At 27.6% G+C, this 21,124-nt stretch overlaps 4 protein-coding genes across 5 annotated transcripts; 1 reads left to right on the forward strand and 3 right to left on the reverse strand.

Moving 5' to 3' along the window:
* Window positions 1-4,832: 4,832 nt before the first annotated feature.
* On the reverse strand, window positions 4,833-6,723 carry LOC132928427 (large ribosomal subunit protein uL24m). Its single transcript, XM_060993080.1, has 5 exons — window positions 6,471-6,723; window positions 6,230-6,415; window positions 5,958-6,160; window positions 5,731-5,867; window positions 4,833-5,166 (listed from the first exon to the last, which is right to left on the reverse strand). Exons 1-5 carry the CDS (start codon window positions 6,570-6,572, stop codon window positions 5,030-5,032), a joined length of 765 nt encoding a protein of 254 aa, XP_060849063.1. The 5' UTR covers window positions 6,573-6,723; the 3' UTR covers window positions 4,833-5,029.
* A 163-nt stretch (window positions 6,724-6,886) lies between these two features.
* On the forward strand, window positions 6,887-11,191 carry LOC132928418 (WD repeat-containing and planar cell polarity effector protein fritz homolog). Its single transcript, XM_060993068.1, has 12 exons — window positions 6,887-7,282; window positions 7,406-7,541; window positions 7,604-7,784; window positions 7,846-8,143; window positions 8,288-8,390; window positions 8,457-8,681; window positions 9,175-9,434; window positions 9,486-9,694; window positions 9,802-9,925; window positions 9,996-10,335; window positions 10,404-10,530; window positions 10,629-11,191. The coding sequence occupies exons 1-12, from the start codon at window positions 7,200-7,202 to the stop codon at window positions 10,709-10,711; spliced, it is 2,169 nt and encodes a 722-aa protein (XP_060849051.1). The 5' UTR covers window positions 6,887-7,199; the 3' UTR covers window positions 10,712-11,191.
* A 397-nt stretch (window positions 11,192-11,588) lies between these two features.
* On the reverse strand, window positions 11,589-13,317 carry LOC132928435 (uncharacterized). 2 transcript variants are annotated; one of them, XM_060993092.1, is made up of 5 exons: window positions 13,100-13,317; window positions 12,439-12,528; window positions 12,112-12,353; window positions 11,941-12,043; window positions 11,589-11,878 (listed from the first exon to the last, which is right to left on the reverse strand). In XM_060993092.1, the coding sequence occupies exons 2-5, from the start codon at window positions 12,499-12,501 to the stop codon at window positions 11,687-11,689; spliced, it is 600 nt and encodes a 199-aa protein (XP_060849075.1). In that variant the 5' UTR covers window positions 12,502-12,528; window positions 13,100-13,317; the 3' UTR covers window positions 11,589-11,686. The 2 variants fall into 2 exon arrangements, with proteins under 2 accessions (XP_060849075.1, XP_060849083.1); XM_060993100.1 differs by lacking the exon at window positions 12,439-12,528 and having other exon boundaries at window positions 13,100-13,315.
* A 1,878-nt stretch (window positions 13,318-15,195) lies between these two features.
* LOC132922693 (ATP-dependent RNA helicase DHX30-like) lies at window positions 15,196-21,124 on the reverse strand. Its single transcript, XM_060986342.1, has 17 exons — window positions 20,917-21,124; window positions 20,710-20,783; window positions 20,262-20,506; window positions 19,811-19,957; window positions 19,656-19,719; window positions 19,469-19,592; window positions 19,179-19,389; window positions 18,744-19,088; window positions 18,497-18,661; window positions 18,222-18,427; window positions 17,651-17,855; window positions 17,362-17,567; window positions 17,043-17,266; window positions 16,744-16,942; window positions 16,481-16,667; window positions 16,335-16,402; window positions 15,196-15,826 (listed from the first exon to the last, which is right to left on the reverse strand). Exons 1-17 carry the CDS (start codon window positions 20,976-20,978, stop codon window positions 15,664-15,666), a joined length of 2,895 nt encoding a protein of 964 aa, XP_060842325.1. The 5' UTR covers window positions 20,979-21,124; the 3' UTR covers window positions 15,196-15,663.

The following is a 21,124-nucleotide window of genomic DNA, read 5'->3' on the forward strand; positions in this document are numbered from 1 at the left end:
AAGGTGGTAATGTAGTATTGACTCAAAAGTTTATAATAATAATAATATAATATACTTGATATAAATATAGAATACAAAATTTTATGACATCAACTACGTGGTTATTAGCTAGCATTACATTATTTACATTGGAAATGGTTGAGTTTTCATTACATTATACTACATAAATTATTTTTATATGTGTACCTACATATCATTAAATTAAATGACCGGGATCAGTTGATACAATTTATTAATTTTCTGGACATCTCTGAGTGGATAAAAGTATCTCATATTAGGTATCCAGGTAATACCTGTTTGAAGCGTATTTCATTGAACTGACGGCATTCGATAAGTATGTGTTTGACCATAGATAATGAGTGTTTCGAAAGTAGGACATCATGGTGGGTCTTTCGTGTGTCATGCGAGGGTAGTTCACACTTCACCTAACCTTCGAAGGCGGCTAAAAATAACCTAGTCCCTTTTGGAAATATCGTATGGTAATGGTTTGGGCCATGTTATATATAATAATATTATAATAGTTAAATTTTAATAATATAATAAATGCAATGTTTTTGCAAAAATAAAATTAACCTACCTAAATACTAATAATAAAATAAATTTCTTTAATAATAATATCATGAAAATATGCTTAACGATGTACCCTTGATATAGGTTGATAGACCATCTTTATTCAGAATCTTTTTTCGTATACAATGGTTTATCATCGAATTCAAATTTAACACAACCATTTTACAGCAATTTACTCGACATCTACTGTACAGCAGAGCGGTACTTATCCACTTGACCAAAATTATTGATTTTTAATAATTATAAATATTATTTTGCTCGCGATATGGCAAAATTCGTTGGTGATATGCCGATAAGACATGTTCAGCACAAATATATATAATTTTGTTCTGTAATTAATAAATTATTAATTGTATAATGTATATATTTGTATATTTTTGTGTTATACATTAAATGTATAAATGTATGAATTTTGTAACCCAATACCCGAGTAATAAAATATAAACAAACATTGTATAAAAAATATATATATAGTAGATAAAATGTGGCCCAATTACCGACCGATTATTCTATCATTATCGGTACAGGGATTTAAGTGATTGAGTGTAGGAGACTGGTCATTACACCTCCTGGATTCGGTTGCTACCTCGTGCGCGACCCTCTTCTCATGGATGGGACTGCGTCCAAGGGACGTAACATAAAACTTTTGTAAATACGACCGATTATCTCCTTTTTTTTTTTTGTAAATTTTACCGTAACTATTTTTTTTATGAAAAAAAACCCAGAAAAACAGCGAATTACACTGAAAGCGTTCGGCGGCCGTACGAGCATGCGAGCCACATGTTTGATACTACTATCGTCTATCGTATTAAATAATTCGTAGTTTATTTCGAAATTAGAAAAATTATTAAAAGTCAGGAGATTAATGCAATTAAAATGTTAAGACGTCAATATTTTCAGAAAAATAAACTCTACAAAATGGCTATCTTCAATTATTTTAAAAATAAATAAAAAAATATATTTTTTAACTTTTTTACCAAACCATTAAAATAAATTAAAACATAAAATATTTGTAGTTCTTATCCCTGTAAAACTTTAAAAAAAAATCAAAACTATGATATCTCCATTATTTCAGGAGATATTGCAATGAGTGAATCCTCACGGGACACTATATATATTTGTACGTAAAATTATACTTACAAATTTTTTTTATAACAGTAGTAGTATTTAGTATTTACATTATTTGGTGACACGTTGAAGTTCATATTTATTAAATTTATGCACGTCAAAAAAATGTGCCGGTAAAATCCCCATGACATTATAAATTCGATCCTAAAATCAACTAAATATTTTAAAATCATATAAATTTACACACATCTATAGGCTATAACTATACAATATACCTAATAACATATAGGCTATAATAGCAATACCTAACTACTTAGGATCTAAGCCACACTTTGTATTCCAGAAATGTTTATGTATTCACTATTCTGTAACGTAAAAATTTAAAAACTGATGAAATTAAAGGCACTATCAAGTAACTCTAATTAGTCTAATTATTTGAGTTCTAATTGGTAAATGTTTGACGAGTTAGACGGAGTTATATCTAAAGCATTGAATGTGGATCTACTTATCTAATCATTAAATAATAATAATAATGTTAGAAGAAAAATTTCCGAGATGTTTAGGTTAGGGGTCGACAACCTTTTGAGACAACAAAGCCAAAAGTTACAATTTGCATAATTTTCCAGTTTTTAAAGAGCCACAAAAAAATGTTGTTTCAATATTTTAGTATTTGCTTATATATAATTGATTTTTGATTTAGAATAAACGAATTTATACACGAAATTTTATTTATTATTTAAAATATTTGAAATTTATACATGTAAAAACATATAAATATTTTTAGCACAAAACATATTCAAGTATTTTAGCAATAATAATAAATAATAAATAGTTTAATAGTTATATAGTTATATACTTTTATGGTTACAATAGTTAAATTTACATAAATGCAGGGAGCATTGACTTAGCACGCATTTGGAAAGTTTGGAACACGCTTTTAATTTTAGTTGATTACCATGGAATATGCAGGTGCCAGGTATATCATATTCTTAAAAGCAACAAAGATATATTTTAAAATAATAATTTATTTCAATAATTATTTTTGCATATGGACCTAGAGACTAGAGAACCACAACTTAAGATCGAAAGAGCCGCAGGTTGCCGACCCTTGGTATAGGTACACAATAACAATAAAAATAACTCCCGTGCATTATCATAGACATCGTATCGTACGTGTCGAAAGGTTTCTTTGTTGGCTGAAATCACGTGGCCTTTGAAGACGATATGGCGTAAAATCCAATTGAGCGCTGACAGAGGCGTCCCGTAAGTGACGAGTGTATAATATAATAGCCTGAGGGCGGAAATCTTGCCGTCAACATTATTACATTACATTAAATTATTATATTCAAAAGCCGACTGGCCGGTCCCGAAATCGACCACTCAACTATATAATATATGTGCATGTGTGTACCTACTACAGTAAAGTGGAGTACCCACTCCAATTTTCAGCGAAAAGTATTTATTTTTTTTTAATGACTTCCGGACTTTTGAAAAAAAAACACATTTTTAGATTAAATAAAAATATAATAATATTACATCATTTTTTTACCAAATGCCAACCACACATACCATCACAGTGCACCTTTTTGTTGTTGCATCCTCACCAATCCAATTATTTAAAAGTGGCCTCTGCCTCTAGTCTATTTTACCAAAAAATAAAAATATTTATAACTGCTGCAAAATAAATAGGCACACGTTCTACATCCAACGATTTCGATTTTTTTTACAATTTTCTGGACTTGTTTACCTTATAGATGCTTGTCAGTCGTCGTTTAAGATATATTTTTTTTAAATCATTTACAATATATATCAACCCACCATAAAGTATCTCTAAAGTAACAAAATTATATTTTGGTGGTTCCTCAATTTTCCAGCTCATTGCCTACACACTCGATTTACGACACAACGACGGCATGATACAAATATCGCAATTTATTTAGCTGACAATACAGTGTATATTTAGTTTAAATTAGAATTTTTTTTCTTCGGGTACCTACGAGACTAAGTGCGTACAACTGTCTACTGTAATAGGCAATAGTGTACGTGTACCGTACCCACACATCAATCTCATGTCGACTCATTCAAAGAACACGAAAACTGTTTATACCGGCGATTACAGTGAAGTTAAGAAGAAAGATAGAAAATTATATGTACTAAAGAATGAAAAACGTTAACATGTAAAAACGACTATTCTCTTCTCATTCAATATGTACAAGGAGATTCACCAACCATGAATTTTTGTATTAGGGATTTTTATTTTGATTACCCTAAGACAATACCACCAATCATACCTACTTTATTCATATTAATATATTTTATACTCTCATACTTAAATCTTTTTTTTTTCGATAATTCAATAAACTCACCTGGCCTCCTCCATTCTTATGTCCTAATAAAAGTTAATTCACATAACTTCTAAAATCAAACTCCTTTTTATAGTCATTTACACTCCGCTTCCTATAGCCCATAACTACCTCATGCAAAGACTGCTTAGGTCGACCAATTAAGTTTTACTTTTGTCTAATTTAATCAAACTTTTCAAAGTATGTCTATTGTCATTCCTTTTCTATTTTACTCAATTATATCATAAACTATTTTGTTTCCTTAAAGCTTCGTAGGCACAACTAGGGGAATGCATGCAACTTGGGGGGTGCTCTAGTACTCCCAGGTTGTAATTTAGTACCTCCAATTCAAAAAATAGAAAAATAATCTTCTATATTATGTTCCTATTCATTATAATTATCTAACGTTAGTACATTTTTAAATTTTTTTGAATAAAATATTTGCTTTATTATAATATTATCTCTTATGTTCATGTGAAGTATTATAAGTAATAATCAGTCTAAGGAAGATGAAAATAATATTGACCCTGGAGCCCCTTGTCAAAGTTTATCTTATCATACAGGACTTGGCTAGCCAGGTTTGTTATTACAATTAGATGCTAATATGCTATATAATACAATTTTATAATAAACAAGTTATAATCGATATTAAATATTGAAAGAGATGTTTGCAATAAAATTACTTTTGAAGAAATACTGGAAAAGTATTCTAACCACCATTCACCAGTAATCATAAAATAATACTATGAAATACTACAATATTATTAATTTATAAATACAAATAATAGATATAATTATTGTAAATATTTATGTTGAATTTAATAGATTTGATTATATGTAATGTACACCAAGTAGTATGCTCATATTTATTATGAGAAACAATTTAGTCATATTTTATAACTTCATTTTGATTTCAAAAAAAAAGTTTATATTACATTAATTATAATTAATAATCATCAGTAACAATTAGCCATATATCTAAATGAATTAAACACAAAATGCATAAATAGATCATAAAACATATTTTATACTACTTCAATTCTACACAATCAATACCAATAAGTCGGAGCTGGCACTCTATCTTCTTTGATATCCATTTCATCCATGACATCCATTTCAAATGTTTTCAATAAAGGTGAAAAAGTTATTTTTTTTATATCATCTGCTGTAGTATCTTTTTCAGATTCTAAAAATAAAGCATACTAACATTAAAACATTTAAAACAATAGTTTGAATCAAATAATCAAATTTACATCAAAATATGTACAAACAATAATTGATATTGACTTTCATAATGGACAACAAAATAAAAAAGATAATTGTTTGTTTAAAATGCTTCTATAATCTGTCCTACAAAAGACTGCGGCCCGACAAAAATTAGTTATTTTGTGCATCCCCATTGGACACACTCTGTTATAAGAACAGTTCAGCTATGACTAGATGTCGAGTGAGGATGCATAGAATTTACGCATTCTCACCCAGTACACTCTATGTACAACATAGAAAAAAGATACAATAGTGCAATTATATTAAATTATATTAACACTAATGATTTATTTAGGTAGTGGTTATTGATGCACTCATAAAGTAAAGAGGTGAACAAGTAAGAAATGCATGTGAATGCATATTCGCCATTCATAATATCATATCTAGATAATTAAATTGTCTAAACTAGAATTTATGCTAATCTAATATTAAACATGCAAATTAATTTGGTTTATAAATGTACGATAAAGTAACAGACATTTACCTTTATAAGTATTTGGTGTTTTGTAATCATAAGTTTGCTTTGCTAATGATGGGATTGGAATTATTTTTCCACTTCTGGAAGACACTCTTACTTTATCACCAGTTTCTGTAAATCTCCATTCAACAGTACAGCCTTGCCTGAAAATAGCAAAATATAAATGTAATTGACTATTTTAAATGGAGCAGAATATCTATTAATTTGATTAATAAAGGAAAATATTTACTCACAAGTCTGATGGGTCTACCAATGCAACCTCACTAGTGACTAATAGTGGATTTTCTTTCATTTGAACCATTGACAAGTGCCCTTTATAGTGAGAAACTTCTTCTAATTCACAATTTAAACCGTCAACAATTACCCAATTGCGTTCTTGGATTACATGTCCAACAATTCCCTGTTTTCCCTTATCAGGTCCAACCAAAATCTCAACCTATAAATGAAACATACACAATTTGAATTTCTGTGATTGTGTGATTAATTGTAATTTTTTAATACTAACCCTATCTCCTTTAAAAATTGACCATTCTTTGATTGGTTCCAAAAACACTTTTGGCTTTAAATCGCCAAAATTGTTTTGACTTTTAAATGGCATCGACCAAGGCCTGTGTTCGCTAAAATGATACTTTTTCTTTTTAACCGTCCTTGGCAAGTAACGAGGATTGTTTTGTGGCGTTTTCCATACAATCTACGTGAAACGTTTTCATTAATTTAATTTCATATTCCTTTTCTTTCGCACTTACCCTTTCCATGCTACGCTTGATGTACGAATCCGGTAAATTCGCATACTTTTTTGTCAATTCTCCTACTTTCTTAAAGTCTCTTAGATAATCCGTAAGCCTCATCGTGTAATATCGTGTATTAATACTAACAATACGACTTCTAAGACCGTGGTTCGTAGCACAAATGCACAATTGTTATCGGGTTATCCTAAATCTACAAATCCATTAAAAAAATGAACATAAAAAATTGTGATAGGAATTAAAAAGAGTAATCTTTAAATCTTAAAGACCGACAAGGTTTATAGATAATAAACCTTATCTCACCTTATTATCAATATATCTGTGTCTTGGAGTATAAAATAACGGACGTGGCAGCAAAAACCATTTTTACTTGTCCGTGCTACTTGTTGATTAGTCTTTCGAGATAAGTGATTAAATCACCGATAACGGGTGAATTATTTTGGCAACAACAACTACAATTTCGTGATACTTTCGAATCGTAACAATAATAGTAATTATTCAAATAACTGTAAAGTAAACGAAACGCTCCTCCACTTCTCCAAAAAAAAAACCTGCAATCACCGATCGTTATCTCGCGTTAGTGCATTTTAATTATTACTCGTCGTTTTGAATTAGCATTTTGCTGCTTATTCACACAATCCCATGTATGATGTGTATCCATTCCATTCGTGAACACTACTTGAGATGAACAAAACGTGTACACACATTTTATTCGACTGAAGCGTTGTAATGCTTACATTCGTCTGTGAATGTCACTACTGGACGTTGAAAAACGATCTGAACGTCAGCCATACAGATTTTAGTCACTTCAAGTACGTACGAACAGTTATTGTTTAGTCGATCTCGCACGATCCACGACAATTTCAATTGCGTTCTGTGGTACCCGTTTTTAGATAATAATTGTTAAATATTTATATGATATGATGTCTGTGTAGGTATAATGAGAAAAAAGAAACGGAAACGTCTACAGACAAGATCATCAAGAAAAACTATGTCGAAGCAAGCGGATGTAATTGGTCGGTGTCCAATAAGAGACCGTTGAAATTGAGAGATTCTTTAAAATATTTTGAAGTGAGTAACCTATTATGCACTATTTCTTACGAATAATTGATATTTTACACCTCAATTTTCAGACTGAACTAAACGATCATCATTTAATTGCTGTTGAATGGATAAAAAAAGACAAAATTGCATTTATAGTTAGTAATGGATCAACCATATTTGTCACATTTGATCCCGCTACTTGTGATATAGTCGAAATTGTTACAGATAAATTTTTGCAATCAAAATTTCAATGCGAACAATTAATTAATGGTATGTCATGACTCATTACATTGATTAACAGAATTTTAAGGTGAAATATATTATTTTTCAGTATCTTATGCAAAACAAGTACTGTTATGCTCATTTTCGGATCACAAATTGGGCATTATATATTTTGGACGTTCATTTGATCGCACACTGAACAAATGGTCCTTTTTAGATCCAAAAATTGGATTATTGGATTTCAGCAATTCTATTACTAATAGAAAAAATGAACGAAAAATAACATTCAATGTATCTGCAACAATGGTGGCTACGTGGTCCAAGTCATCATTGAATGAAGTTTATCCGTGGAATCCGTTGGTGAAGGATGAACACAGAGCTAATGTCCATGTATATAAAATCATTGGGTAAGACATAATAAATAAGTATATACTTTAAATCTTACACTCGTATTATACTTTTAAGTTGTACTGGCGTAAAGTCTATGGAAATTAAATTAAATACCAAACTTGTGTAATTTAAGAATTGTATTATTGCATATTTTTGTTTAGGCCTCGGCTAGAACTTTGTTGCTATTATCATACAAAACAAGATCCTATCATTGTATCATTTAGTAAATCAATATCAAATATTATATTCATTTTGGAACAAAAGGTGAATTGTTTTTTATCAAAAATGTATATATATTTTTTTTTTTCAATAATGTTTTATGTTTATTAGAATTGCAACGATCCTCGTATCGATTTTAGTACATTTGAAGTGACCAATACAAAATTACATCTAGTCAAGGTAGTGACAATAAGTCCATTTGATTGGTGTTCTGCTACCATAGTAAATGCGTGGTTAAACAAAGATGACACGCGTATATGTTTCTCATACAACAATTCTGTACTGTTTATCCACGATTTCAAATTATCTATCACATGTTCAGTAAAAACTGCTTTTGTAAGTAGATTGATTTTTATTTCTATTTTACTACTATTAAAACATTCATGATATAATAAAAAGGTGGTATTTAGATAAACTACTACTAAAAAGACAACTTTTAACATCCATTAAAATGAATAATATAAAAATAAATAATATTATTATTAATTTTTATTATAAAATTATAGCATACTTATAATTTTATCATTAATGTTTTTTAAATTGTGTTAACCATATTTTACTTTGAGTTCTTACATTAGTTGTACTTAGGTGAAACCAGTATTTATAAATAATTATTAACATTGTTTCTTATTATGTTTTAAAATCTGTCTTTTTAAAATATTAAATTATAAAATAACTTTTGAATTAAAACTTTTAAATAATACTCATTATAAAAAATAGCAGTATATAAAACAACAAAAAAGTGTCAAAGTCTAAGTTATAATAAAATAAATAATATATTGAATACAAAGTATTTGTTATTAAGACTCATTTATTTGAAATTAACTAGCCTGTGGAGTATTTGGATTGGCATCCAGATGGTAATATAATCGCTGTGTCAGATAGCAATGGTAGAATACAATGTTATGATTCATGTTTGTCATGCATTCGTCTACAACCATTGACTGAAGAAGCAAGTTCATTAGTTTGGTTAGATGTTCAATCCAAAGTTGGGAACAAAAAACTCTTCTTCATGAAATGGATGCCATATGAAATGACAAAACACCATGTGAACCAATCTGATGCCGTTCTTCATCTCGTGTTTGAAAAGTACGAATATTTTTAATATGTTTAGTCCTTTTATTTATATTATGCATTTAGGGGCCCTGTGATTGCCATTAAAGTACTTGGCGTTGGGAAGTTATGTGTAAATCAATTGGTTTCCATGTACTTGAATGAAAATGATGTCGATCATGCACTCAACTTTCTACTAGGACTAGATTGGCATTCTGAAGGGCCACTATGTTTAACGACCTTACAACAAATTACAAATTATTTGTTTCGATTGCCATTTACTCCCGTAAGAGAAGGTAATACGACTATTAACTATTAAGTAATCATTTGTCTTAATAATTACTGAAAAGTAATGTAATTTATTAAAAAGTTCTGTAATAATCTTACATTATATTTATAACAGTGCAACTACAATCTGCAATCGGTAGTTACTACCAACCTGTTATACCGTTGAGTGAAGATGCGAAACATGAATATTTTGAACCTGTTCGAAATATTGCACGACGTTTTTTTCATCATTTAGTGAGGTGCTTATAAATGGGATTTATTAATAACAGTTAATGTTAAAATAATTTACTAACAAATTGTTAATTTTAGATATGAGCTCTATGAAAAAGCATACAGTTTAGCCATTGATTTGAATGACAGAGATTTATTTATGGATCTATATTGGGCAACGAAATCAGGGATTGGCACTAGAGCTATGGCAACCATGGCGTTGGAGAAAGCAAATCAAATTGTGTCATCCGAATCAGATGATTCACATTCTAGTCAGTCGTCTGATTGCGATTGCACAGACTGTCATTCAAATTCCCCGTCAAGCTCATTAAGACCACCTTTGCCAAATGTGCCCCTCGCAACTTCTTCTCCGACATTATTTGTTCCGTCAATTTCAAATAACAGATCCCTGAATAATGTTACAACTATTAGTGTACCAGTATGTGATAGTTTTAAGCAAAACCATCAATTTTATTTTACTTAACTTGAGTTTTTTGTTTGTTTTAGTATACAGGTTCTCACATTGACCACGTTCGCCCAAAAAATATAGAGCTACCAACAACTTCATTGGACAGTGTACCACACTTAAAATATCCTTTTGAACAGCAATTACTCACACAAAATACCCATTTAGGTTTGTATTAAATATTCACTAAATAATTTTTATTTTTTTCTAATTGGATATTTTCATATATATATTTTTTTAATATTTATAATTACATAACAATTTAGAAAACAATAATCAACAAAGTCAAATTTCAACTAAACCACAACCTGATAAAACTATTAAAGTTGTCCATTTTGGTATAGTATGATCTTTTTTCATAAAAACAAATTGTATTTATACAGTAAACAAATTGTATTTATACAGTAAAAAATGTATTATAAGTAAACTATAAAGACTGCCTAAATTTATATCAATGTTTTATGGATTAACTTAGAATTGGATTTATGTGTCAGCACATACGTGTTTATAAACCAAAATACAATGCTGTTTTAATTTTAATATATTTATAACTACATATAAGAAATAGGTTACATAAATACTCATTAAGGTGGTTTGGTATTTATTTTATGAAATATATATAATATACCTTTAAACTTTTATATTATTTTTCTTGCCAATTGTACCAAATTAATGCCATATTGTTAAAATATATTTTATTTTTTATAATATTATTGTTAAAAATGTTTAATATAATTATTACTATTGTTATACAGTTTATTTAGATAACTCAATTATCATTTATACACCAAATTTAGTTGTTAATAAAAGATTTATTTTTGTACCAATATTACACTATTTTTTTTTACTTCTGTGGTTAATATATATTTTATTATTTATTTTTATATTTTAAATGGTTATAAATATTTTGTTTTTTTAAACATTTCAAAATGATTATATTTGGTTTATTTATTATTTATTCACCTTTAAATTATGCAATTCAGTTCCAACCATATAATATTAGAATCTCAAAGCAATATTTAAAGTTCACAAATAATTTTTGGTATTTAGTTATTAGTGTTCCTTAGCCTCTGGGTGTTCAGCTTTACCACATAAGCATCAATCATTATTATAGTGATTTTCATATTTTTCCCATTTGAAAGCAACTGAGTAATAAGAGATCACATATAAAGTGTGTTTATGGATACAAACAATGTCATAGTGAATATTATAATAAAAATGCAATATTTAAATTTTCACAAATTGTGTTATATTACTTACAACATAATTATATTTAGGTACTACATAATGTTACAAAATTTAACAATAAAAGTAAGTCATAAACTCACTTTTTTTTTCTTGAGCCACCCATTTCTTCAAGTTGTACTTTCAACGTTTTCAGTTCATTGTCAGGTATGTATCTGAGTGTTTCTTGCTCCTCTGTGTGCCTGTGAATTGATGCCTTAACACCAGCAGGCAATGAGTCTTCTACTACCTCAATAAGTAAGGAAAGCTTAGTACTGGGAACATCAACCACCTGGAAAAATTGATAATGTACGATTAAAAAAATACATAATACACTACACTTAATGTTCATACTTGTATGTTGCGTTCATAAACATTCAATGTGTATTGAGTTTCAACATTTTCACTATTGGCAATAAATCGTTTGACATTTATTGTTTTTGGAGGTAATGCCCAGCTAAAAGAATATTACAGATGATATTATATTTTAGTAGACTTCATAAAACTAATCAAACTAGTAATCACCCATCAGATACTTCAAGGTCCATATTTTCAGCAATAGTGTGCACAAGTTTTTGAAACGATTCTAATATTGCGAAGTCGTAACCTTTGATTTGAATATTTACTTTCTCATATTCAGGAATGTCTGGTTTTAACATGTCCAAATAATCAGGTTCGTAAACACTACCATAATGACGAACGAATGGTATGCAGATCTTAGCTGATTTAAAAGATTGTAATCTAGCCATTTTAAAAAATTGTTGCGCCTACAAAAATGAAAACATCACAAATTTATAATTTTAACAAGTATTTGATACACATCTAAACAATACATTATATTATTAATCTAACCAGTAACAGACAATGCCAGCGAAATATCAGGACTTTTCCCGATGGGAAGTGGGCCATGTTCATTTAAATAATAGACATTCCTGCTTATGGCTATAGAAATAAATATATTGAATGATATTGATGTTAAGACATTATTAAAAATAAAAGTGGTTTATTAGGAAAAACTATATATATATATATAGGTACATTTTTTTTTTAAATTAAATATTAAATTCTGTTTTGACTAATGCAAAATATGAGTTTTAGTATAATAATTACTAATTTGAGAGCATTGTGTTCTATAAAAACTTAAAAATAAGAATGCATAAATCCTAATAAAATCACTAAATATATCCAGGACAAAACAAATTTGAGTCAAGTTAAATAGTTTTTCTGGTCCAAATTGTTTTCATTATCTGCCACTGGTACCTAAAGGCTAAAATATTTTGTTTACTTAAATTATCTGTTGTTTAAAATTAATACATAACATAATACTATTTCAATAAACTTCATATTCCTAACATTTAATCGACAGTGTAATTTACAATTTCAAGATAATTGTATATTAATTCAATGTTCAGTATATGAATGAGATTCAATTATCGATGATTACAGTACTTAACGGCTATAGTTTGACATATTCGATTAACAGACAATTATTAAAAAAACAAAATATACATACCAAACATTTTGTCACAAACATATTGATCCGTGTGAAGACAAAAATATCAATAGAGAAATAGACTAATTTTAACGTGAAAAAAAATAAAATTCACAATACATAGGTATACCTATAATTTATATAAAGTATATTACAATAATTTTGTACTCGAAAACCGGCACACCAAACGACTATCCTAAATATGAATTGCGAATTACTAACTTTATTTTGCAGAATGATAAGAAATTTGGGACTGATAAGTAACAATATCATGTCTCATGTCATATGATCTAAGCATGTCCCCCATAAATAATACCACACTACAACCCAAGGTTCATAATCTATAAACCTTGCCGCTCTTCGACCATATAAACTAAGTTAAAACTTAACTATAAACTAACCAACTATATAAACTTAGTTTATATTGTATTATAGTCGAAAGTACCGCTAAACAATAATACATATTAAATATATTTTCTAATATCTGCAATGAGACCTGACCATATTCTGATAATACAAACCGTATTTGACGTGTTTCAACTTTCAACTTGGTTTTTTATTTATCTTAAAAACAATGGAAATCATTAAATTTGTATGTATTCTGGTCATAGAAATATTAGTTATAGTTTATAGATATTTGATTCTGGTAATCTGATCATATTCTTAATCATACAATATATAATGGAAATTGGCAGAAGTTAAATCAATTACCAATAAATTACAAAATAAAAACTAACCTTAGACAATAGACCTTTTACTAATATCTTATACCCATACTCTATTAGGATAAGCCATAAGGCCTATGACTTTAATTAGTAATAATATTGATTTATGTGGATAATTAAAAGATCTTTTTTATTAAACTAAAAATAAATACAATGTCAGCTGTGGCTATTAAATATTAATACCATAGAGTAGGGGTCGGCAAGTAATTTCTATTGTAGTCCTAAAGATTAAAATAATAAATCAATGAGGTCCAGTGAAAAAAATCTTTTTCGGAACTCGCGTCGTATGCTATCTACCTGAACTTTGATCGCGTTATATGTTATCTACCTTTCGGTTGATATCTACTTAATACTTTGTACGGAGACTAATATTGCAGGTGTAACCGTATAATTATAAACATCAATAATACACTCTACAGTCTACACTTTACACATATCATAGCTAGTAGACATATGACTTTTGTAAAAGTGGTGTATGCTTAAATTATTTTCAAATTAAATTATTTTATTAAATTATTTATGTAATTATTTTTTGTTAAATCAAAATGGAACATTTTATTGACTTTTATAGACATGTTATTTACAATGATGAATCTTGCACCAATTTTTTAAAACAATGTGGTGTCTTACCCACTGCTAAAGTATGCCAAAAAGTTAATTCAAAATAAAATATGGCATAAAAACACGTGGTGCCACTAACTTATTGGAACGGCAGTTGATGGAAGAGTGGTGACGTTCACTCAATGCATCAAAGAATCTTTTTGACCAGTTTTTTGAAGACATGAAAAAGAGTTCTTTAATGTAATTAATGTCTAGATGCACAGACGACACCAACAATCTACAAATTGCGGGGTGGAAAATTGTAGATAACATACAACGCCAACACACAATTTTGGTAGATACATTTTTCATGTAGATAGCATACGACGCGAGTTCCTCTTTTTCAAATCTTTATACATAATGAAATAAGTACAATGTGTTGACAGGGTCCAGAGTTTTGCCTTTCGTGGTCGCCAGTTGCCGACCTCTGCCATAGAGCAATGTTAGAACTTATACAATTAATATTTATGTAGTTTTTCTATACCTATTATAGTTTGTTTTTTTTTTGTGTGTTTTGTACATAATATAGTATATACTATTAAATTATAACTATTCAATATAATTTAAATACTTTAAAATATTAATGTTGAATTTAAGAAGGCCTAGTTTCAGTGCCTTTTTAGTTTGTTGAAATGTATTTTTGTTAACACTCAACAACATTTAACAATGATTAAAAAATCATTTAATAATGAAAGGCATATATATATATATATATATGGTACAATTAATGTTTTAATAAATACATTACAAATTTAGGAATCCACTGTTTGGTAAATCAAATTCTAAACAATATTATTATTTGTTTTTTCAAACCGTATACAGGTCATTTAATATATTTTTTTCATATTAACAACATAGGTACAACTTTATATAAAAACAATGTTTTGAATATTATAACATGCAGTCCACTCAAAAATCTTACAATTCTGAGTTGCAGAATAAATCCACAAAATTATATATCAACTATAGGCAATTATAAGTATAACACTTACATTTCACTGAGTATAAAATAATCACAAACTGTTTATCATCAATTTGTTTTTGAGTAAACCTTGTTTTTAATAATAAAAATAATAATTACTATCATTATACAAATAATATTAATGAATTACATCTATAAAAATATAGGATGTATTATATTTAAATTGCACGAGATGCATGTTGAATTCTTCTATATAAAAAAATTATGTATCATAATACAGATGTCTATAAACTAATAAAATTTTACAAAACTATGAGATAAACAACTTAAAACAAAAATTATTTTTCAACAAGCTTACACAAAACAGAACACATGGAATCACGGAAATTCATAATATCATCATAAGACTGATCATTACTTTCATAATGTCCATATGTCTCCATTAGAAAATCAATAAAATTTCTTATTACATTCCTCAATGATAATAATGTTTCCCAATCACTGAAAAAAAAGAAATATTTTATTATATTTATTTTTATATCTAAAAATATTTCAGAACATAGGACTATGCTTCAATTGAAAAAAAGAGAGGAAAAACAAGGACTGCATAAATTGTACAGCAGACAAAACATTCAAGCATTTATCAGAAATATAAGGTGGTTAGGAGTTTTGAAGAAACTGGGAAAATAGATAGACAATTAATAAAAAAAGTACTGGTCAAAAAATAAACATAATTAGTGCCGCTCTAGGAAGACCCAACACCTAGAATTCTGTAGATTGATGTAATTGCCAAATATCTAAAAGCAATAAACCAGAATATGGCTTATGAGTTGAGATATAATAAAATGATGAAGCGACCAAATTAATACAGAAATTACTAGGTTAACTAAGAATAAAAAAAAGTTAAATATTCTCAGCTGACTTAACACAGCATAATATAACTATGTAAAAAAAAGTAATAAAAATAATTTAATTATATTATCTTAATTTTATATTACATAGAACTCACCCTTTAGAACAAGAAATATTAACACGTTTCCCATTTTGTATGTATATTAAACAATTATTGTGTCCATCCTGAGGAAAAATGTATTTGAAAAGTAAAATAAATAATCAAAAATAATGTATGTTAAACTGTTCTAACAATAAACTTACGTGCTTAAATGATGCTTGGCCATTAAAAAACAATACAGCCAATGTTGGAGGAACATATGAAGATTTATTAAGCATTACAACATCATGGTCAAGAGCTCTACCTTCTCTAAAGTAAGTTAATAACTCATTTTCTTTATCTTTATTATAATTTACACTTTCTGAATGCTGTATAACTTTTATTCCAGCACTAAATAAATAAATTAAAATTAAAATGATAATTGTAATCAAATTTAAATTGTTCATAAATGCAATAAATTTTATACTCATTAATAAATGAATAATCTAAACGTCCATTTCGTCGCATAAACGATCTTCTAAAAACTAAATTTCCAAATCCAGAAATTAGTACAGCTGGTATTAGTTGATCTAATGATTTTTCTGAGTTTAAATTAAAATTATTCATGTCTTTATTTTCAATAAGCATACTATTATACAAATGTTGTGTAAATAAATTTTTCAATTCTGTAAAAAAATTTAAGTAACATTATGTTTAAAACACTCAACATTTACCTCTTAAAAAATATATAAAAATAGTAATAAACTAAATAAATTTTATACTCACTGTTTATAAGTATAAGATTATTATTTGACAATGAAGTATTACTGTTATTATTATAACGATTTTGTGTGCTATTCCATTCAGAAAATAGTTTTGCCACAGCCAGGTGATCACTACACGTTGAATACTTCTTTTTTATAATTCGTGAATCGGCTGCAGTAGTGTCTCTAAATATGTTCACATTACTTGATAAATAAGTAATGATTGTTAGTGTAGAATCTAGACATCTAAAATGAATTATTGATATTAATCATAACATAAATAATTTAACAAAGTAACCAAACTATCATAGACTATAACTCAGTGAAAAACTGCTACTCACTTTAAAAATACAGAATGAACTAAAGCTTTTGAAAGACAAGGATCAAACGGAAATGCAGCTATTCGTTTTCCTAATGCTGTTAGTTTCTCTTCTTTGTCTAATGCTCCAAGAAGTTGTAATTCTGAAACGGCAATATCTATGGTTTCTAAACTAGGTGAATTCAAAAGCTTGGACAATACAACCTTTGCTTTATCCTGGCTATGTATCTAGATAATATAAACAATTATTAGAAATTCTGTAGTATACAATACAGTGTAAGATATGACGTATGATATATGTATATAATTACCTTAAGAGTAATAATAGTATGTTCAAGAGGAGTTAATTGAATCTCTGGTGTAGGATACTCAGAGAAAGTGTTGAAACGATCCAACGTGTATAAATGGTAACATTCTCCAGGTTGAGTTCTTCCAGCACGACCTCTCCTTTGTTTTGCATTAGCCTGAGAGACCCAACAACGATCTAATAGTTTAATACCTTTCTCTGCATTCCAGCTATAAAATTATTATTTACATATATATTTTAAAGTATTATAAATTAAAATAAGCATTGTTTCAGTAATTAAAATCATAATATATTTTAATGATTGAAGTACATAAATTATTTCTGTTTTACAATTACACATAAATAATACTAAAAAACTTTTAATGTATAATTAGTTATTTTTAAACAGATACAGATTTTATGGGATTAATTTTAATAGTATTTACAAATCCTAAAAATTCACTGCTGTATTATTAATCTAAAACTGAAAATACATCTGTATAAAAATGTAGACTATGCATTTTTTATACAACTATCACTAAATAAGATAATTTATTTATTTACTGTTCAAAATTATTAATAATTAAAAACCTTACCTAGATATATTTTGCATACCAGTGTCAATTACATATACTACATCGTTAATTGTAATACTAGTTTCAGCAATATTTGTAGCCAGTATAACTTTTCGTCTTCCATCACTTGCAGGTTTCATGATTTCTATTTGTTTTTCAGGTGTTAATTTAGAATGGGCAAACATTATATCAAAATTGTGAGGCCTTTGTTGTAACAGTTTGTTCATCTGTTATTCAAACAACAATTTAATAGAATATAATATTCAAATGATTAAACACAAAAAGTGTGATTTTACATCAATTATATCTTGCCAACCAGATACAAAACACAAAATAGCTCCAGGTGATTTATTTTTATGTATCCATTTTATCATGTTTGCCGCTAGTTGTGGATTCCAATAAGGTTTACCATTTTCTTCGACAGTTGTATCATATATACCCCATTCTCTAGCCAATTGTTTCTGGAATTTAACATAAAATAATAAATATTAATCTCAATATCAAAATACCCAACATCCAAACCCATTAGCATTTATTATGTACCGATAAGAATTGAGTTTTCACAGGATGTGTGAAACCTGGTATTTCAATAGTTGTAGCTGAGGAACCATAATAGTTCTGAAAGTGCTCGGCATTTAATGTTGCACTCATTATAATCAATTTTAATTTGTCATTTAACTGCAATGCATTCTTTGTGAGCATCAGCAATATTTCTGTGTTTATATCCTGTTCATGGGCTTCGTCAATTATAACATGTGAAAATTCTCTCAGTCCAGGGTCTGCTTGTAATTTCTGAAGCAATATGCCACTAGATGCAAATACTATAGAGCCCGGTTTTCTGGGCAAAATTTGTTTCAATCGCACTTGAAAACCAACTACATTCCCCAACTAGAAATTCGAATAATATTTTTTATCTGTCTAATTATATTTATAAGTTGAATTTGATTTGATTTTATTTTTAATATAATACATATATACTTCTTCTGATCGTTCCTCAGCAACCCGATTAGCAAGTGTTAGTGCACTTATTCGTCTTGGCTGAGTAACATAAATGTTGCATTCACTTCCTTTTCTTTCTTGACTCCATTTTTTCATAATGAAATTAGGCACTCTAGTACTTTTACCACACCCTGGTTCTCCTTTTATAATAGTTATTCGATTATTCTCAATCATTTCAAGTAGGTCTAATCTAAAATGTTAATAATATAAAATATAGATACAAAATAATATAGTGTTTATTATTATAAAAATATTGTTATTAAACATACTCATAGTTGTCTATAGGTAATTGAACTAATCCAGACAATGTTTGTGTAGTTTTTTTATAAAGGTATTCGTTTCGATTTGTATAGTCAAAATGTGAAAATGAAGGTAATACAAAATTTAACTCATCTAAAAATAAAATATATTATTAATTTATTTATTAAGCAGGTATAATTAAAGAATAGAATTTACCCTCATTATTTTCGCCATCTTCAATTAATGCTAGTTTTCCTTTATTTATTAATGGTTTGATTTCCTATGATAAATAAGTGTATTTTTTAATGTGTTTTAAGCAACCAAAGCATTTAAATATTTAATTGATTACTATTTTTTTCAAAATATCTAACCTGATTGTATTTTTTTACTAAGCTTGAAATTAATTTAACACTTTGTTCGCTCAAATCTATTGAAGCAATTGGTGATGTTGCTACATCTATACGTTGTTTATTTGATACTATTAATGGCTTTCCTGAATGATCAAGTTTTTCCATATCCTGAAACAGTTTAAGTATTTATTGATTAAATACACAATAACAATTTAATTTCTAGTTATGGTTTAATATTCAATTTAAATTATAAAATAAGAAAAATATTATTTAATATTTTAAAACTATTGTTAATAAATTAAATAGTTAACAGAACATCAACTTAAGAATAATTTTAGTTATGGTTGTATAAGGAAATACCTAAAGATAAGATAGATTTTTTTTATAAAATTCCAAGAATAAGTATCACAATTTTAATTATTCAGTAAAGTGTTTGTTAAAAAAAAATAAAAATCATATTAATAAATCTTACTTGTAACCATTGAATAGCATTTAAAGACACTAATTCTCCAGCTTTGGCTTTGGTAGTAGCCACACTTGAAAATACAATAGGATTGGGCCATTGAACACTTAATTTACAGTTCCATTGATTTTTCTTGTTCTTGTTAAAACCAAAATGACAGCCTGTCTTTATGTTTTGTGTTCGTTCAACTTGATTATAAAAGTTTGAAATAATATTACGAGGTGATGCAAATTTTCTTTTCAATCTAGTTATATCTAAATAAAAAATATACATTTGTTATTCAAATAAATCAGCTTTTATTTAAAAATCTCATGGTTATTTTTAATTATCTTTCTTTATAATATATATAAATATATATATACATTATATACTATGAGAAATAAAAAAAACTATTCTCTATTCTTATAGTTTTAAATGTTAAGAAATAAAACATTTGATTAAAAATACAAAACCTTACCTTCATCAGAAATTTTATATTCTGATACTGGTTGTACAGTTGAGAAATGGGGATATATTAATTTTAAATGTCTTCTGAAAAAATTAATAGAAATTCATAATAATATAAAAAAGTTATAATTTAATTACTAATATATGAAAAATAAGTAAGATTCAAAACACTGATTGTTAGAACAATAGCACAACATTGTGCAAATATTTTACTTACTGGGTTGTAGGAAATCGTGATATTACATTTTGTAATCCGATGAAGGATCTGATGTTAAACATTTTAATATTCTAAAAACTTAACATTCCTAAATTTAAATTAATCAAATTCTTAGTTGTTGTTTAACTATTTATTACTATATAATAATTCAAAAACATTAACTCCAAACGTCAAAACCATATAAAATAATATAATTTATATTGTAAAA

This window comes from Rhopalosiphum padi, chromosome 1, assembly GCF_020882245.1.
Source record: "Rhopalosiphum padi isolate XX-2018 chromosome 1, ASM2088224v1, whole genome shotgun sequence".
Lineage (NCBI taxonomy): Eukaryota > Metazoa > Arthropoda > Insecta > Hemiptera > Aphididae > Rhopalosiphum > Rhopalosiphum padi.

Excerpts from the sequence above, each read along its gene's own strand:
- LOC132928435 (XM_060993092.1), bottom strand. The coding sequence starts at position 12,501 with ATGAACATGGCCCACTTCCCATCGGGAAAAGTCCTGATATTTCGCTGG. Across the intron at positions 12,354-12,438 it reads GCTGGCATTGTCTGTTACTG|GCGCAACAATTTTTTAAAAT; the intron begins GTTAGATTAATA and ends TCATTTTTGTAG. Across the intron at positions 12,044-12,111 it reads GACCTTGAAGTATCTGATGG|CTGGGCATTACCTCCAAAAA; the intron begins GTGATTACTAGT and ends ATATTCTTTTAG.
- LOC132928418 (XM_060993068.1), top strand. The coding sequence starts at position 7,200 with ATGCTTACATTCGTCTGTGAATGTCACTACTGGACGTTGAAAAACGAT. Across the intron at positions 8,144-8,287 it reads CATGTATATAAAATCATTGG|GCCTCGGCTAGAACTTTGTT; the intron begins GTAAGACATAAT and ends ATTTTTGTTTAG. Across the intron at positions 8,682-9,174 it reads GTTCAGTAAAAACTGCTTTT|CCTGTGGAGTATTTGGATTG; the intron begins GTAAGTAGATTG and ends GAAATTAACTAG.
- LOC132928427 (XM_060993080.1), bottom strand. The coding sequence starts at position 6,572 with ATGAGGCTTACGGATTATCTAAGAGACTTTAAGAAAGTAGGAGAATTG. Across the intron at positions 6,416-6,470 it reads TCAAGCGTAGCATGGAAAGG|ATTGTATGGAAAACGCCACA; the intron begins GTAAGTGCGAAA and ends CGTTTCACGTAG. Across the intron at positions 5,167-5,730 it reads AACACCAAATACTTATAAAG|AATCTGAAAAAGATACTACA; the intron begins GTAAATGTCTGT and ends CTTTATTTTTAG.
- LOC132922693 (XM_060986342.1), bottom strand. The coding sequence starts at position 20,978 with ATGTTTAACATCAGATCCTTCATCGGATTACAAAATGTAATATCACGA. Across the intron at positions 20,507-20,709 it reads ATATAAAATTTCTGATGAAG|ATATAACTAGATTGAAAAGA; the intron begins GTAAGGTTTTGT and ends TTTTTTATTTAG. Across the intron at positions 16,403-16,480 it reads GCCAAGCATCATTTAAGCAC|GATGGACACAATAATTGTTT; the intron begins GTAAGTTTATTG and ends ATTTTTCCTCAG.